Source organism: Oryctolagus cuniculus, chromosome 2 (assembly GCF_051225735.1).
Source record: "Oryctolagus cuniculus isolate XC-2025 breed Fujian yellow rabbit chromosome 2, ASM5122573v1, whole genome shotgun sequence".
NCBI lineage: Eukaryota > Metazoa > Chordata > Mammalia > Lagomorpha > Leporidae > Oryctolagus > Oryctolagus cuniculus.
This window is the reverse complement of record NC_142868.1, coordinates 145,945,722-145,962,532: the sequence shown is the minus strand read 5'-3', so window position 1 is coordinate 145,962,532 and position 16,811 is coordinate 145,945,722. Positions and strand designations below refer to the sequence as shown.

The 16,811-nt window shown below is 40.8% G+C and overlaps 1 protein-coding gene and 1 pseudogene across 6 annotated transcripts in view; both read left to right on the top strand.

Annotated features, from left to right (window-relative positions):
* The window catches only part of COMMD1 (copper metabolism domain containing 1), a 161,193-nt gene extending 145,374 nt beyond the window's left edge, over positions 1 to 15,819 (top strand). For 5 of the 6 annotated variants that reach the window (XR_016229343.1, XM_089326388.1, XM_070069076.2 and 2 more), the window contains one exon: positions 15,595 to 15,819. Coding sequence is in view for 4 of the 6 variants with exons in the window: in XM_089326388.1 (XP_089182514.1) it covers positions 15,595 to 15,702 (108 nt within the window). In the remaining 2 variants the exon portion in view is untranslated. Of the gene's footprint in view, positions 1 to 7,277; positions 7,402 to 15,594 lie in introns of all 6 variants that reach the window. The other variant, XM_089326386.1, reaches the window with a different exon arrangement.
* On the top strand, positions 5,891 to 6,609 carry LOC138848608 (transcription factor BTF3 pseudogene; annotated as a pseudogene).
* Positions 15,820 to 16,811: the final 992 nt, after the last annotated feature.

The following is a 16,811-nucleotide window of genomic DNA, read 5'->3' as shown; positions in this document are numbered from 1 at the left end:
CCGTCGCTCACTTGGTTAATCCTCTGCCTGTGGTGCCAGCATCCCAAATGGGTGCCGGGTTCTAGTCCTGGTTTTCCTCTTCCAGTCCAGCTCTCTGCTGTGGCCCGGGAGGGCAGTGGAGGATGGCCCAAGTGCTTGGGCGCCTGTATCCGCGTGGGAGACCAGGCTCTTGGCTTCGGATCAGCGCAGTGCTGGCCGTGGTGGCCATTTAGGGAGTGAACCAATGGAGGAAAGATCTTTCTCTCTGTCTTTCTCACTATCTATAACTTTACCTGTCAAATAAAAAAAAAAAAAAGGAGTGTCTATGTAAGAGAATATTTTTGTCTTTAGGAAATATACGGTAAAGTACATAGGAATAAAGGGCATGACATAGAGTCCTTATTCTTGTGTTTAAGGGAGAGAATGACAGAGCAAATGTAGTAAAATAGAAATAATTGGTTAATCTGGGTGAAGAGTTTAGGAGAGTCATATTTGTATTTTTGTATGAATATATATGACAAAAGTATTTTAAATGTCTCATATTTATAAATATGGCTAAAATTCTTCAGAAACCAGCAAAACCCAACTGAGATATCAGCCAGGAGTCCAAAGTCCATATTTGTGTTCAAGTTTGCTCCATTGTCAAAGAACTTGCCAACCAAATTGACAGGGTGACTAGAGACTGTAATTTCACAGAGGAATATAGAAATCATATAGTCAAGATGTTTTTTCTTTATTTTATTAAACTTATTTGACAGGTAGAGTTATAGACAGTGAGAGAGATGGAGAGAAAGGTCTTCTCTCCGTTGGTTCACTACCCAAATGGCCACTACGGCTGGCGCTGTGCCGATCCGAAGTCAGGAGGCAGGTGCTTCTTCCTGGTCTCCCGTGCAGGTGCAGGGGCCCAAGGACCTGGGCCATCCTCCACTGCCTTCCCGGGCCACAGCAGAGAGCTGTGCCATATGGGTGCCGGTGTCGCAGGCGGAGAATTAGCCAAGATGTTGGCACCGTCCCCAAGATGTTTTTTCTCATACCTCCATTGCAGACGTATCTCATTTTTCTACAAAAATAGCCAGTTGTTTTGGATAATTTTGTTTCATTTTTTTCACTCATTATTTGAGAGACAGAGAAAGATGTTACATCTGCTGGTTTACTCCTGAAATGCCTACAACAGCCAGGACTAGAAATTCCTCCTGATTGTAGATGGAAAGAACCCCAGATTTTTTTTTAGGATTTTATTTATTTATTTACTTACTTATTTGAAAGATTTACACAGAGAGGGAAGGAGAGGCAGAGAGAGAGAGAGAGAGAGAGAAAGAGAGAGAGATCCCCCATTCACTGGTTCACTCCCCAATTGGCCACAATGGCCGGAGCTGTGTCCATCCAAAGCCAGGAGCTAGGAGCTTCCTCTAGGTCTCCTACATGGGTGCAGGGGCCCAAGGACTTGGGCCATCTTCTACTGCTTTCCCAGGCCATAGCAGAGAGCTGGATGAGAAGTGGAGCAGCCAGGACTCAAACTGGTGCCCTATGGGATGCTGGCATTGCAGGTGGCAGCTTTACCCACTATGCCACAATGCTGGCCCATGAACCCCAGTTTTAAGCAGATATTTTGGTTTTCCTGACTCTGACTTAGGATGATGGGAGAAGGAATTTCATTCACAGAGCTCCACACATTGCCCCACAGAAACAGAAAGATTCTGTGTTGCTGATGGTAACAAGTAGCTGAATATAGTGAATCCTCCCTGTCTCCTGGAATAAAGAGGCCACCCCAGGATGTTTGTCCATTATCTTCTCTGCGGAGTTTGTATTGACCCAGCTGTGCTGCTGTCCATTACACTATTATGTTCATGCCAGAAATCTTCCAAATGCAGTTAGGATGTACTCATTGACTACCCTTGACATGATTTTTAGAGGCAATTTTATATTGACTTTAAGTATCATGCTAGCAGCTCCTGGCCTTCCTTGGAGTCTTTCTTGAAGTTAACTAAATGATAGAATATAAATTTCACATGTGGATACTTAATGACTACTATTGATGGTACTTACTTATGAATATGAGTCAAGATTGTGAAATGGTTAAGTGTTTTAGTTTTGAAGCCAGAGAGACGTTGGGTTTGAAACTGCCTCTGCCACTTACTACTGGGTTGCTTCAAACAAGTTACTTACCATTTTGCCTTATTTTCCTCATCTCTAAAACTGGATAAAATTATTTTCACCAACATGAAATACTACATGTACAGGATTAGTATGATGCATGGCATTTTGTGTGTGCTCAGTGTTAGCCATTGTGTTATCATTACTTATTATTTTAAGTGTTACTTCTATCTCTCATGAAATTAAAAATATCTTCAGATTTGTCAGAACTTCCCCACAATGTTCTCTTTTTTTTCTTTAAACTTTTATTTAATAAATTTAAATTTCCAAAGTACAACTTTGGGATTATAGCGGCTCTTCCCCCCATAACCTCCCTCCCACCCGCAGCCATCCCATCTCCCACTCCCTCACCCATCTCATTCTTCATCAAGATTCATTTTCAATTATCTTTATATACAGAAGATAAATTTAGTGTATACTAAGTAAAAATTTCAACAGTTTGCACCCACACAGAGACACAAAGTATAAAGTACTGTTATTTGTATCTTCTGTGCTGATTGTTCTTTAGTTCTGTAGGCATTTCATTTTTGCAGAGGACCTAGAGAGGATCCCTGCATTTTCTGTCCCCAGTACACACACTTTATATTTTCTCCACCACTTCCAAAGTCTACTTCATGAATGATGACCAAGAAAGAGTATTTCTTCATTAGTCAGGACCTGATTGTCTGCTTTGTTTTCTGCTAAGCACTGAACTTTTAAACTAATTTCTAGATCTGTGGGCAATTTTAAGTTTAATGAGCCCTTTCTTTTCATCCATAAATGTGCTCAGAAGTATAGCAAAAGCCCATGAGATCTATCGCATTATGTGACAAAGTCTGCTGGGTATGGCTAAAAAGATCCGCTTTATGTCAGATGGGCAAATTCTGTCACTTTTACAGTTCAGAGTACCTTATCTTCTGACTTGGTGTCTTCCTAATTCCCAAGAGTATTCTAAGCATTAAATGAGATCATGCATGTGAAAGGGCTTTCTAACCTATAAAGGACTGCATGTTAATGTACGGGATGATTATTAACATTTGAATAAAGGCCTCAACAACCCAAGTAATGTTTGAATTCAACCACAGATAATAAAGATGTAACTTTCTATCTTCTTGCCTTCCTACACACCACCTCCAAAATGAGGCAGTAAGCTGTTTGAGAGGCCGATGACTAACCTCATGTAGCTGCTATTAATCTTTCTTCTTCCCTCTTCCCCACATTATTGGCTCACTGAATAGTGTGCCAGATCCTGAGTCAGTCCTCAAGGTTAGGCTTTGGGAAGCAATATGGCTGGCAAGGCATTCAGTAGGATTTAGAGGTGAGGATTAGGAGAGACATTCTTTTTTAATTTTTAAAAATCTTATTCAAGTTATACAAGTTTCATGTATTTCCTATATATAGATTCAGGGACATAGTGATGCTTTCTACCCTGCCTTCCCTCCCACCCATGTTCCCACCCTTCTTCCTCCTCCCTCTCTTATTCCCATTCTTAATTTTTACAAAGATCTATTTTCAGTTAATTTTTTACTCATAGGATTAACCCTACACTAAGTAAAGAGTTCAATATATATAGTATGAGGAAAAAAACACTGCTCCTTAACAGTTGAGACAAGGGCTGTAAATAACCCTCAAAATGTCAATTTCACTCCTATAGATTACCTTTTAGGTACTCTGTTAGTTACCATTGATCAGGGAAAACATGGTATTTGTCTTTTGGGGACTGGCTTATTTCACTAAGTATAATGTTTTCCAGTTGCATCCATTTTGTTGCAAGTGACAGGATTTCATTTATATTTTTTTACCACTATTTAGTATTCCATAGTGTATATATGCTGTAATTTTTTATCCAGTCTTCAGTTGTTGGACAACTCTGGGTTGATTCCATTAGCCATTGTGAATTGAGCTGCAATAAATATGGGGAGAAAGATCACTCTTTCATATGCTGATTTTATTTCATTTGGGTATCCCAGGAGTGAGATGGCTGAGTCATATGGTGGGTCTATATTCAGATTTCTGAGGTATCTCCATACTGTCTTCCACAGTGGCTGTACCAGTTTATATTTCCACCAACAGTGAATTAGGGTACCTTTTCTCCCACATCCTTGCCAGTGTTCATTGTTCGTTGATTTCTATACAAGAGCCTTTCTAACTGGGGTAAAGTGAAACCTCATTGTGGTTTTGATTTTCATTTCCCTGATGGCTAGTGATCCTGAGAATTTTTTCATGTGTCTGTTGGCCTTTTGGATTTCTTCTTTTGAAAAATGTCTGTCCAGGTCCTTTGCTCATTTCTTAACTGGATTGTTTTGTCATTGAGTTTCTTGAGCTCTTATAGTTATGGACATTAATCCTTTATCATAGTTTGCAATAATTCATAGTTTGCAAATAATTTCTACCATTCTGTTGATTTCCTCTTCACTTTGCTGAGTGTTTCTTTTGCTCTGCAGAAGTTTCTCAATTTTATGTAATCTCATTTGTCAGTTTTAGCTTTGATTGCCTGTACTTGGGGGTTTTTTCCAAGAAGTCTTTGCCTATGCCAACGTCTTGCAGAATTTCCCCAATATTCTCTAATAATTTGGTGGTATTGGGTCATGGATTTAGATCCTTGATCCATTTTGAGTGGATTTTTGTGTAAGGTGTAAGGTAGGGGTCTAGTTTCACACTGCTGCATAAGGAGATCCAGTTTTCCCAGCACCAATTGTTGAAGAGACTGTCCTTGCTCTTGGGATTGATTTTTAGCTCCTTTGTCAAAGATAAGTTGGTTGTAGATGCATGGATTGATTTCTAATCCCCTGCCTGACCATTTTTATCCTGGCAGCCCCACAGTTTAAATGACATTTCAGAATCAAGTTCAGTGCAGACAAAGCAAGATATGGCTTCTGCCAAATGGAGCTGGTAGACAGCAGATGGCTTTTGTGTATAGTATGTTTTTCTTATTTCTGTATTGATTGCTAGAAATTCTTTATTTGTACAATATGAGCAAGAGTTAATAAGAATGAAATCATCATCAACCATGCAAACTGGATGCCTGCTAAACTTAGGGCTTTCTAAGCATTGGAGATTGTTATTGACTGAATTATTTACCCCCAAAATTCATATATTGAGTTTCCAACACCTGTCCCCTCAGATGTAACCCTTTTTGAGATAAGGTCATTAAAGTAGTGATTCTGTGAGGCAGCAGATTAAGCCTCAGCAGGTTAAGCCTCAACCTGTGATACTGGCATCCCGTAAGAGCACTGATTGGAGATCTGGCCACTCCAATTCCAATTCAACTCCCTGCTAATATGCTTGGGAAAGCAGCAGAAGATAGCTCAGGTGCTTGATCCCTTGCCATCCAAGTGGGAGACCCAGATGGAGTTCCTGGCTCCTGCTGTCAGTTTGTCCCAGCGGCCATTTGAGGAATGAACCAGTGGATAGATCTCAACCTTCCCCTACCCCTACAACTGCCTTTCAAGTAAATAAATAAATCTGATTTTTAAAAAAAGTGAAGTGGTGATTGAGTTAACAGTGAAGCTGTTAGACTAGAGCCCGAATCATAGTTACTTGGACATGGAGAAAAGGCTATGTGAGAAGGCAATGGAGCCAAAGGGAGGGCTCTGCAGGATTGAAACCTGCTGACAGCTTCATCTTGGCCTTCTAGCCTCTAGAACTGTGACAAATGAATTTCCTTTTTTTTTTTTTTTGTTAAATTACATTTTTATACATATATTTTAAGATGTATTTCGGAACCCCCGAGCACCACCCCTAGTCCCCCCCACGGCCCCGTTTCCACTTGGACAAGATGACAGAAACTATCATGAACCAGGAAGAACTGCAGACAGAAGTGCACACTGGTGAGAAAGGAACTGCTTGCAGAAAGAGGTGCTTCATAGAACAGCAACAGCAGATGATAAAAAACTTCAGTTCCCCTTAAAGAAATTAGGGGCAAACAATATCTCTGGTATTGAAGAGGTGAATATGTTTACAAACCAAGGAACAGTGATCCACTCTAACGACCCTAAAGTTCAGGCTTCTCTGGTGGCAAACACTTTCGCCGTTGCAGACCACACTGAGACAAAGCAGCTGACAGGAATGCTCCCCAGCATCTTGAACCAGCTTGGTGCAGACAGCCTGACTAGTTTGAGGAGGTTGGCTGAAGCTCTGCCCAAGTAATCTGAGAATGCAAAAGCACCACTTGCTACTGGAGAAGACGATGACAATGAAGTTCCGATCTTATGGAGAATTTTGATAAGGATTCTAAGAATGAGGTGAACTGAATGGAGTCAACTTCTGAAGAAAATAAAACTTGAAGAAGTTACTGGAAGCTGCTATTTTGTATTATGACTGCTTTTAAAAATTATTTTGTTTATGATCTGATAAAATCTAGATCTCTAATATTTTTAAGCTCAAGCCCCTTGGACAGTGCAGCTGTTTTCAGTTTTTGCTTATACACGATTTGTTCTTTGCAGCTAATTAAGCTGAAGAAGCCTGGGAATAAAATTTGAAACAAAGGTTAATAAATTTCTTTGCCTAGTTAAAAAAAAAAAAAAAGGGTATGGAGTGTATGAATGAGAGCACCTGAGAAACTGAAGCTGTTTCGCCTGCTTTTCTGTGCGTGTGTCTGATAGGAGTTGCAGAGTCAGAAGAGGGATTTGCCTTTGGTACTTTCCTGGTTCTTTTATGTTTTGTGCTCTACTTATTCACCCTCCACTCCCAGTTACTCCTCCTCCTCCTCCTCCTCCTCCTCCTCCTCCTCCTCCTCCCCTCCCCTCCCCTCCCCTCCCCTCCCCTCCCCCCCAAATGGCAGCAGTGCTCCTGGGCTGGGCCAGGTCAAAGCTAGGATCCAGGAGCTTTAGCAAGTCTCCCACATGGGTGACAGGTGCCCAAAGCACTTGGGCCGTCCTCTGCTGCTTTCCCAGTCACATTAGTGAGGAGCAACAGGGACTCAAACCGGCACCTACACGGGATACCAGTGCTGTAGGAAACTGGTTAACCTGCTATGCCACAAATGTAGGCCTCTGTTAATTCTCAACCCCTATACTTTTAAGGCAAACAACTTGGATTCATATTTTTGGGAAAAAATAAGACTCTTAATTTTTAAGTAATAGAAAGATGTTAATGACTTAGGTATTACCTCTCCTGGGAGTATTTGTGTTGTTGTTTTGTTTTGTTTTGTTTTGTTTTTACAGGCAGAGTGGACAGTGAGAGAGACAGAGAGAAAGGTCTTCCTTTGCCGTTGGTTCACCCTCCAATGGCTGCCGTGGCTGGCGCGCTGCGGCCGGTGTACCTCGCTGATCCGATGGCAGGAGTCAGGTACTTATCCTGGTCTCCCATGGGGTGCAGGGCCCAAGCACTTGGGCCATCCTCCACTGCACTCTCTGGCCACAGCAGAGAGCTGGCCTGGAAGAGGGGCAACCGGGACAGAATCCGGCGCCCCGACCGGGACTAGCACCCGGTGTGCCGGCGCCGCAAGGCAGAGGATTAGCCTAGTGAGCCACGGCGCCGGCTAGGAGTATTTGTTTTAAAGACATAACCAGGCCATTTTTATCCAGAATCATCTTCATTTCAAATACAATTGCTAACAAGTCCCACATCTACTATATAAAGAATATACAAAGGATATGAACATTTTTCAAAGCATGATGTACAAATGACCAATAGACATACTTTCATGTCCTTAGCATATTCTTTAATGGCCTGAGTAAGGATCATTGGTAGTGATATTTATTGGTAAAAACAAAAAGCCTGTATTGAAAGATAAACAAAACAGTTCATAAATCATGTAGGTTGTAGAGATGAGGCCATGTTTCTGGTATCAAGGACTTTTGATGCAAATTCCTCATGAAATCTTATATTCTGTTGTTATTGGTGGTAGTCTTCCTCTTCTTCCTTTTCTTCCTTCCCTCCCTCTCTCCTTCCCTTTTTTTTCAAAGTACTACCCTACAAGATTTCAATATCAAATGATAATTTTTTAAAAAATCAAATGCAGTTGTTTCTTCTTATCCATAGTCTTGCTTTCCATAGTTTCAGTTACCAATTATCATCTTCAGTCAGAAAGTATTAAATGGAGGGGCTGGCACTGTGGCCGGTGATGTTGGCATCCCATATGGGCGCTGGTTCTAGTCCTGGATACTCCACTTCTGATCCAGGTCTCTGTTGATGTGTCTGGGAAAGCAGTGGAGGTTGGCCCAAATACTTGGGCCCTTACACATAGGTGGGAGACCTGTGTAACTCTGACTTTCAAATAAATAAATAAAATCTTTTAAAAAAGATGGCCCCAAAGTGCAGCATAATAGTGCTGACAATTCAGATCTGCCAAAATGAAGTCCTAAAATGCTCTTTTTAAATGAAAAGGTGGGCCGGAGCTGCGGCTCACTAGGCTAATCCTCCGCCTGTGGCGCCAGCACCCCGGGTTCTAGTCCCGGTTGGGGCGCCAGATTCTGTCCCAGTTGCCCCTCTTCCATTCCAGCTCTCTGCTGTGGCCCAGGAGTGCAGTGGAGGATGGTCCAAGTCCTTGGGTCCTGCACCCGCGTGGTAGACCAGGAGGAAGGACCTTTCTCTCTGTCTCTCTCTCACTAACTCTGCCTGTCCAAAAAAAAAGTGAAAAGGTGAAAGTTCTCAACTTAATACAAAAAAATCATGTACTGAGGTATCTGAGATCTACTATAAGAAGGAATCTTCTGTCCACGAAATTGTGAAGAGGCAAAAGGAAATATGTGCTAGTTTTCTCTCACCTCAGACTGCAAAAGTGGTAGCCATACTGCATGAGAAGTGGTTAGTTAATATGTAAAAAACATTAAATTGTGTATGTATGTATAGGAAAAAGCATAGTATACCTATATAGGGTTCTCCTGTCTGTGGTCTCAGTCATCCACTAGGGGTCTTGGAACATATTCCCCATATGTAAAGGAAGGGAGGGAGGACTTCTATATTGGTTCTGGCTCATTCTGTTACTTATCACTTGGAAGCAGCCTTCTTACCAATTTAGACTTGATGAAAATCTTTGCTCATCTTTGAAGTTTGTGCTTTGTTGTTATATACTTTGGTAGTCTGAGGAGACTCAGTTTTATTCTTGCTTATGTGAACCAGAAGAGGCAGTATTTGGGGTCAGTAAATAGGAAATGAATGATACTTCTACGTCAAAGATATTGGAAGCCACAGCAGAGGAGTTGGGAAATAAACATCATTACCTCTCTCTTCCCTTGCCTGAACCCAGCTGTAAGCCAGAGAACAGCAGAGTGACACAACCCTTAGAGTATAGCTTCCTAGGATATGGATCTGAAAAACAAACGGTCAGTAATCACCACGGTTTTCAGGGAACTGTAAAATTTTAACTTTGGATAAATAGTTCCTAGGAAGGAGCTTGAGCATCCTTTGCTGCAGAGAGGCAGTTTCTGGAATTCACAGGCTTCCGAGGCGCTGGGGAGCAGTAACAGTGATTGTTCTGAGAAAGCCGTTGGATGTGTGGCAGTGGTGAACACAGGTTTAAGTTCTGACTTTCTCTGGCAGACAATGTTCGGATATTTTATTATACAGTTGCAGTTCCAAGAACCCATTGTTGTTTTTGAATTCTGCCTCATGTCCTGTCCCTTTCCTTTTTTTTTTTTTTAATTTAAAGATGAGTTTATCTTAATGCAAAGAGTTTTGAAATCCTTGCATAGTTTTTCATCATATGTATTTTTGTGAACTTTTGCTTTATATCATTTTAACTGACATATAAAAATTGTACATATTTATGGGGTACTGTGTGATGTTTCCATACATGTGTGTACTACATAATGTCAATCAGAGAAAACATATCTATCTCCTCAAACATTTGATACTTTTTTTAAATTTTATTTAAACTATACCAGTTTCATGTATTTCATATGTACAGATTTGGGAACATAGTGATACATCCCACCCTAATTCTACCTCCCTCTTGTTCACACACCTACCCTTCCTCCTCCTCCCTCTCTTATTCCCACTCTTAATTTTTACTTTAACTTTTTACTTTATACTCTTAGAAATCACAGAATTATACATAGTTGCAGGTTATAGAATTCTTTTGAGTTTATGAAAGGACAGTCCAGATGGAAGATAAGTATTATGGCCCAAGTTTGTGCTCCATAAAGGTATCTTTGTGTCAACAAATGAAACCTAAAGAAAAATTGGGGAATAAGCCTTAGGAAAACCTGGCTAGCTTTGTGTGGCCTTCTTCAATCTATTTGTTAGCTGGATCGTATGGCAACCTTTGCCATTCTTTCTCTTTATCCTCCAATTTTATTACTTAATAAGAAACCACAACACATTAGAATTTACCGAGTTTATATCATAATGCTAAATATTAAATCAGTAAATTGGGTGATCAAGATTTGTGAAAATTTTGCATGGGAAATATTAATTGAATAGAAAATAGATTATAGGAGTTTTGTTTTTTGTTGAATTTGCTCTAAATGTTTACACTTAAGTTTTTAGATTTTTATTTATTTGAAAGAGAGACAGATCTCCCATATGCTGGTTCACGTCCCAAATGCCCACAACATCCATGGCTGGGCCAGGCTGAAACCAGGAGCCAGGAACACAATCTGTGTTTCCCTTGTGGGTGACAGGTGCCAACTTCTTGAGCTGTCACCTGCTGACTCACCAGGATGCACATCAGCAGGAAACTGGAATTGGGAGCAGAGCTGGGACTCAATGCTAGGCACATCCATATGGGACTCAGGCATCTCAAGTGGCATCTTAACCACTAGACAAAATGCCATCCTCATTTAAGTGTCTAATAAGTCATAAATCTTTTTATTATTATCTATTTTTAGCATTTTGTCACTGTAGTATGATTTTACTGAAATTACTTGGGTGTGCTCATTGGCCTAGATAAGGAGGTCATTTAGTGGACATGATACACACAGAGGTCATTTAGTGTATAGATAAAAACCAAACAAGTACTTAATAACAGCCTTCATTTTTGTATAGACTAATAATCAGTTATACTCTCTAACTCCCCAGAAAATGAGCTTAAGCATTAAAGATTTAGGCTTGACAAGTAGAAGCTTCCTTAGGGGTATACAGGAGTTCCTTAGGAGTATAGCCTCTTCTGGAAGTGTTAAAGCTGGCTTAGTTTATTTTTGGTTTGGAGAGAGTAGCCTCTCAAGGTTATCTAGGATTTCATGACTAGTGTTTGCACTTAAAAAGTTAAAATTTTGAATATTTTGCCTTTGCTTTCTATTTATTTTGGTGTGGTTATTTAACCCCTTGAATTTCATATGCTGCTATACTCCCTATGATCATAAAGTACAAGTTAGGCCCAGATAAAGAAAATGACTGAAAAAATATATCAAGTGTTTTCAGATTTTTTTTTTAAAGATTTATTTATTTATTTGAGAGGCAGAGTTACAGACAAAAGAGAGGAACAGACAGAGAGGTCTTCTGTCTGCTGGTTCACTCCCCAAATGGCTGCAGTAGCCAGGGCTGGGCCAGACTGAAGCCAGGAGCATATTCCGGTTCTCCCATATGAGTATAGGGGCCCAAGCATTTGGGCCATCTTCTACTTATTTCCCAGGCCATAGCAGAGAGCTGGATTGGAAGAGCAGCAGCCAAGTCACAAAATAAATATCTTAGTGAAAAAAATCCTGAAATTCATGTAGTTTTTTCATAATATACATTCTTATGAACTTTTTAAAGCCTCCTCAGATACATGCATTTCAGTTTTTTGCACCAAAAGAAACTGATCTTTTAGTTCTATTTTCTTTAAAAAAATTTATTTTTATTTATTTGAAAGAGTTACAGAGAGAGGTAGAGACAGAGAGAGAGGTTTTCCATCCGCTGGTTCACTCTCCAATTGACTGCAACGGCGGAGCTGAGCTGATCCATCAGAACCAGGAGCTTCTTCCAGGTGTCCCATGTGGGTGCAGGGGTCCAAAGACTTAGGCCATCTTCTGCTGCTTTCCCAGGACACAGCAGAGAGATGGATCAGAAGTGGAACAGCTGGGACTTGAACTGGTGCCCATATGGGATGTTGGCACTTCAGGCTGGGGCTTTAACCTGCTGTGTCACAGTGCCAGCCCCTTCCATGGACTTTTAAAAAGTCCCTTTAGGTTGGTAATTATTAGTTTCTAGACCATTGTTTCCAAGGCCAACTGTTAAAAAATTTTTTTTCAAATATCACAGTGTTTATGGATAGATACAAGTATATAAAATCAGGGAATAAACATGACTTAATAAATTAAATAGACTTAATTTCAACATTATAATAAGAGGAACGAATTCAGATTCTCACAATTTGTTTCACACCTACAAAAACCACTTCAAGGGCATTAATGATCTCAATACTGTTCTATCTTGTGCAAGTAAACCTTATTTCATTTTTTTAAAGATTTTATTTATTTGAGAAGTAGAGCTACAAATAGAGGAAGAGATAGAGAGAAAGGTCTTCCATCCGCTGGTTCACTCCCCAAATGGCCGCAACTGCTAGAGCTGGGCCAATCCAAAGCCAGGAGCCAGGAGCTTCTTCTGGGTCTCCCACACAGATGCAGGGGCCCAAGCATTTGGGCCATCCTCCACTGCTTTCCCAGGCCATAAGCAGAGAGTTGCATTGGAAGAGGAGCAGCTGGGGCACAATCTGATGCCCATATGGGATGCCAGCACCACAGTGCCAGTCTCCATGTTTCTTTTGAAAAGACATGTGCACTTGGGGTTGATGTTGTGGTGCAGTGGTTAAACTGTAGTCTGTGATGCTAGCATCTCATGTGAGCACCACTTGGAGTCCCAGTTGCTTTGCTTCTGATCCAGCTCCCTACCTATATGCCTGAGAAAGCAGCAGAAGATGGCCCAAGTACCTGGGCCCCTGCCACCCACTTAAGAGACCCAAATGGAGCTCCAGGCTTCTGCCTTCAGCTTTAGTCAGCTCTGGGCATTGTGGCCATTTGGAGAGTGACCCAGGTGATGGATGCTCTCCCTCTCTGCGTCTCTTTCTGTAACTCTGCCTTTTAAGTAAATAAATAAAACCTTTATTAAAAAAAAAAAAAAAAAAAAAAAAAACAAAACTATGTACTTGCCCAGGCTCAAGGACATTAAAAAATATTTTAAAGTCAAGCTAAAGATCTAGATAAAATGGAATGGAGAACAAGAAACTTTCTGATCTGAGATGTGTCCTTTAAAAAAAAAAAACCAATTTATTTGATAGGCAGAGTGACAGAGAGGGGAGAGAGATCGAGAGACTTTTTTTTTTTGGGGGGGGGGGGTCTAGTGGTTCATTCCCTGAATGCCTGCAATAGCTAGGGGTGGGCCATGCTGAGATCAGGACCCAGAACTCCATCCAGATCTCCCATATGGATGGCAGGATCTCAAGTACTTGGGCCATCACTTTGGGCTCAATGAAAATTTAAGTTTCTAAACAGTTGTTTGAGGACAGAGTTCCTTTAAGCAGCAAAAGAATCTGCCTTCCTCCATTTGGAAGCCTTTTGTCTGAGAGGCCCCTTTCTCTCTGCCCCGATTTCTCCTAGGACGTCCAGTGCATTCATTATAGACTTAGTAAATCAGCTTAGCAACAACAAAGATACTTTTTCAAAATAAATTCCTTTTAGGTGATAGCAGAATGGCTCCTTCCTTCTGAAGATGCTTATTGATCTTTCTTTACTGGTCGCTTGGGGATGAGAGTGGGAAATTCCCTGGTATAGTTGAGCAAGAAAAAGTTTTCCTTTACCATCTTAGGTTATGTCTGTGATGCCTATAAATTAAGTGTAAACAAACAAGAAAAAGTTAATGAATTTTATTCATGTTGATGTCTTTAACATTACATGCACAGGAGTTTCAACAACAACAACAAAAAGTAAAGACCCAAAGAGGCAGTTAGCCTTGGAATATTATATGCCATTTTAACAAAGAGGGATAAATTATGGCCCAGAGACTAGTCAGTGTATAAAGGGGTTGGGCTTCTAAGGACAAACGAAGTAAGTATATGGGGAAACAAATGGCAAATAAGGGTTATTTTAACAAGGTTTATTTGTGTAGGCTCCTCTTGTTGCCAACTTTTCATATTTTTCATGGCTAGAAAACTCCCCCAGAGAAGAGATTTATAACTGTCCTTATTTACCAGAATTTTCTGCTTCTAAGTCATATAAGGGATACTGCAAGAAGACTTCTTTCTCCATCTGTTGGTTCTCAATTGCCTTCAACTCAAAATAATCCATATGCCAAAGTAGAATGTTTCGGAGTGACATAGTCTGATTCCCTTCAATATTTAGAGAGGAAAACAGCTGATGAATCTGCCATCAATAGAGGGATATTAGGCATGTCATTTAACATGGCTAGATATGTAATTTCATTACCTGGAAAAAAAGACAACTAGGTTATATGATCTCAAGATTCACACTGCTTTCAAATTGCTTGATTTTGGGGCTGGCACTGTAGCACAGCAGGTTAAAGCCTCAGCCTATAGCACTAGCATCCCATTTGGGTGACGGTTCGAGTCCTGGGTACTCCACTTTTGATCCAGTTCTCTGCTATGTCCTGGGAAAGCAGCAGAGGATGGCCCAAACCCTGGGGTCCCTGCACTGCATGGGAGACCTAGAAGAAATTTTTGGCTCCTGGCTTCAGATTGGCTCATCTCTGGCCATTGTGGTCATTTGGAGAGTAAACCAGTGGATGGAAGACCTCTCTCTTTCAAATAAATAAATCTTTTTAAAAAAATTGCTTGATTTTGTTTTTATGGATCTTGAATGTAGTCACTCTTGGATATATACAATTTGCCCTTATCTCTTAAAACACGTCCTACTAGTCAATGAACATGAAATTTCTACCACTGTACTTCAAAGACCTTATTCTTCAGTATCTACCTAACCTAGGATTGATTGACCAGTCCTAACAGTGAATAAAGGGAATGTGTTTGAGGGTGCTGGAAGGAGGGTGGGCTGGCAGCAACTGGAAAAACCCCAGAAAATGTTTGTTGCAGTTTCAAGATCTGGTTATCTTTCAATTATCTGATAGTTCCCAAGCAACTTGTTACAGCTTCTTGGCATAACCACTGCTTCTGAGTTATCTCAATGCCGAGGCTATCTCAGAGCCAATCAGAATCCTTCTTTTATTATTATACTACAGGATGCTGTAGAGACGATATGGACTTTGGAGTCTGCCAAACACAAGCTGACTCTGTTTTTTTCTATTTTTTAGATACAGTTTAATCTTTCTGGGCCCCATGGTTGTCATCCATAAAACAGCAGTACTTAACTCCTTGACTTAAAAGTCATCATAGGGTCAAATGAGACAACAGACAGGAACAGCTTCTCACATGCCTCATAGTGAGAGCACCTGACATATGTATACTTGTACCATTTATAGAACATTATCAAAAAAAAAAAAAGCAGTTTTGTTTAAGGCATTGTGTGTATTTGCTTTGCTGGGTGAAATATCACTTAGGTATTAAAGGTCTGAACTAGGCTTGCTGAGTTGGGACCCTGAGCCTTTGGAACTTGATCATGACAGGATGCCTCAGGGGTGCCCTCTAAAACATCCTTTTATGTTTTCCAGGAATCTGAATTTCTGTGTTTGGAATTTGATGAGGTGAAGGTCAACCAAATCCTGAAGAAGCTGTCAGAGGTAGAAGAAAGTATCAGCGCACTGATGCAGCCAGCGTAACTGCAGATGACACAGGAAGGAGTTGGAGTTTTTGAAGGAAAGGTGTTCGTGATTCCTCCTCTCTGACTTTTTTTAAAAATATTGTTTCCCCAATGGTATTAAATTTTCAAATTCAAATCTTGCCAGTCTCTTCCTCTTGGGATTTCTTTTGTCCTTTTCATTCACTCTTTTGTTGTTGTTCTTAAAGATTCACTTATTTGAAAGGCAGAGATACAGAGAGAAAAGGAACGAGAATCTTCCATCTGCTGGTTCGCTCCACAAGTGGTTGCAATGGCCAGAGTTGAGCCAAGCTGAAGCCAAGATCCAGGAACTTCTTCTGGGTCTCCCGTGTGGGTGCAGGGGTCTAAGAACTTGGGCCATCTTCTACTGCCCTCCCAGGTGCAGTAGCAGGGAGCTGGATCGGAAGTGGAGCAGCTGGGATTCAAACTGGCAGCCCTATAGGACACCGGTACTGTAGGTGGAGGCTTAGCCTTCTATGCCACAGCGCTGGCCCTTGCCCCTCATTGACTCTTTGAATTGTTCTAGTGCAGAAATTCTCATACTTCAGCATGTGTACAGACCATAAGGGGCACTTGTAAAAGTATTGAGATTTAAAAAAGAAAAGAAACAAGGCAGCAGGCTTTCAGGGTCCTATCCCCAAAGACTTGGATTCAATAGGACTAGGGCAGGTGGAGTCAACTTTGGAAACCATTTTTATCAAGCTTTGTTGGCGAAAAGGATTTTAGTATTATGTGTAACAAATCAAGAATTGGAAAAGGAAGAAAACCCCATTTTAGTCATGCAAATACAGGACTCACCAAGGTGCCATTTGTCCTTAGTTGAGGCTTACTGGACCCTTCCCAAATTAGAAGAGATTTACCTGACCCTAGTAAAACCCAAGGTGCTTCTGGACCTGGTTTGAGCATTTGGATTAGTTCTGCCTGAATCGGGGAGGTAAGATAAGTCTGGTTTGGTTTGAACTACAGAAACACTTTGACTTTTGTGGCACCTCGAACTAAACTGGCCTCCTAACAGAAGGATGTCTTCACTCACTTGCCTCATGTCAGGATTGCTTAGAGGGAAAAATGTCTACTGGGGTGATAGGAAGTCTTTTACCTCAGAAAATTTTA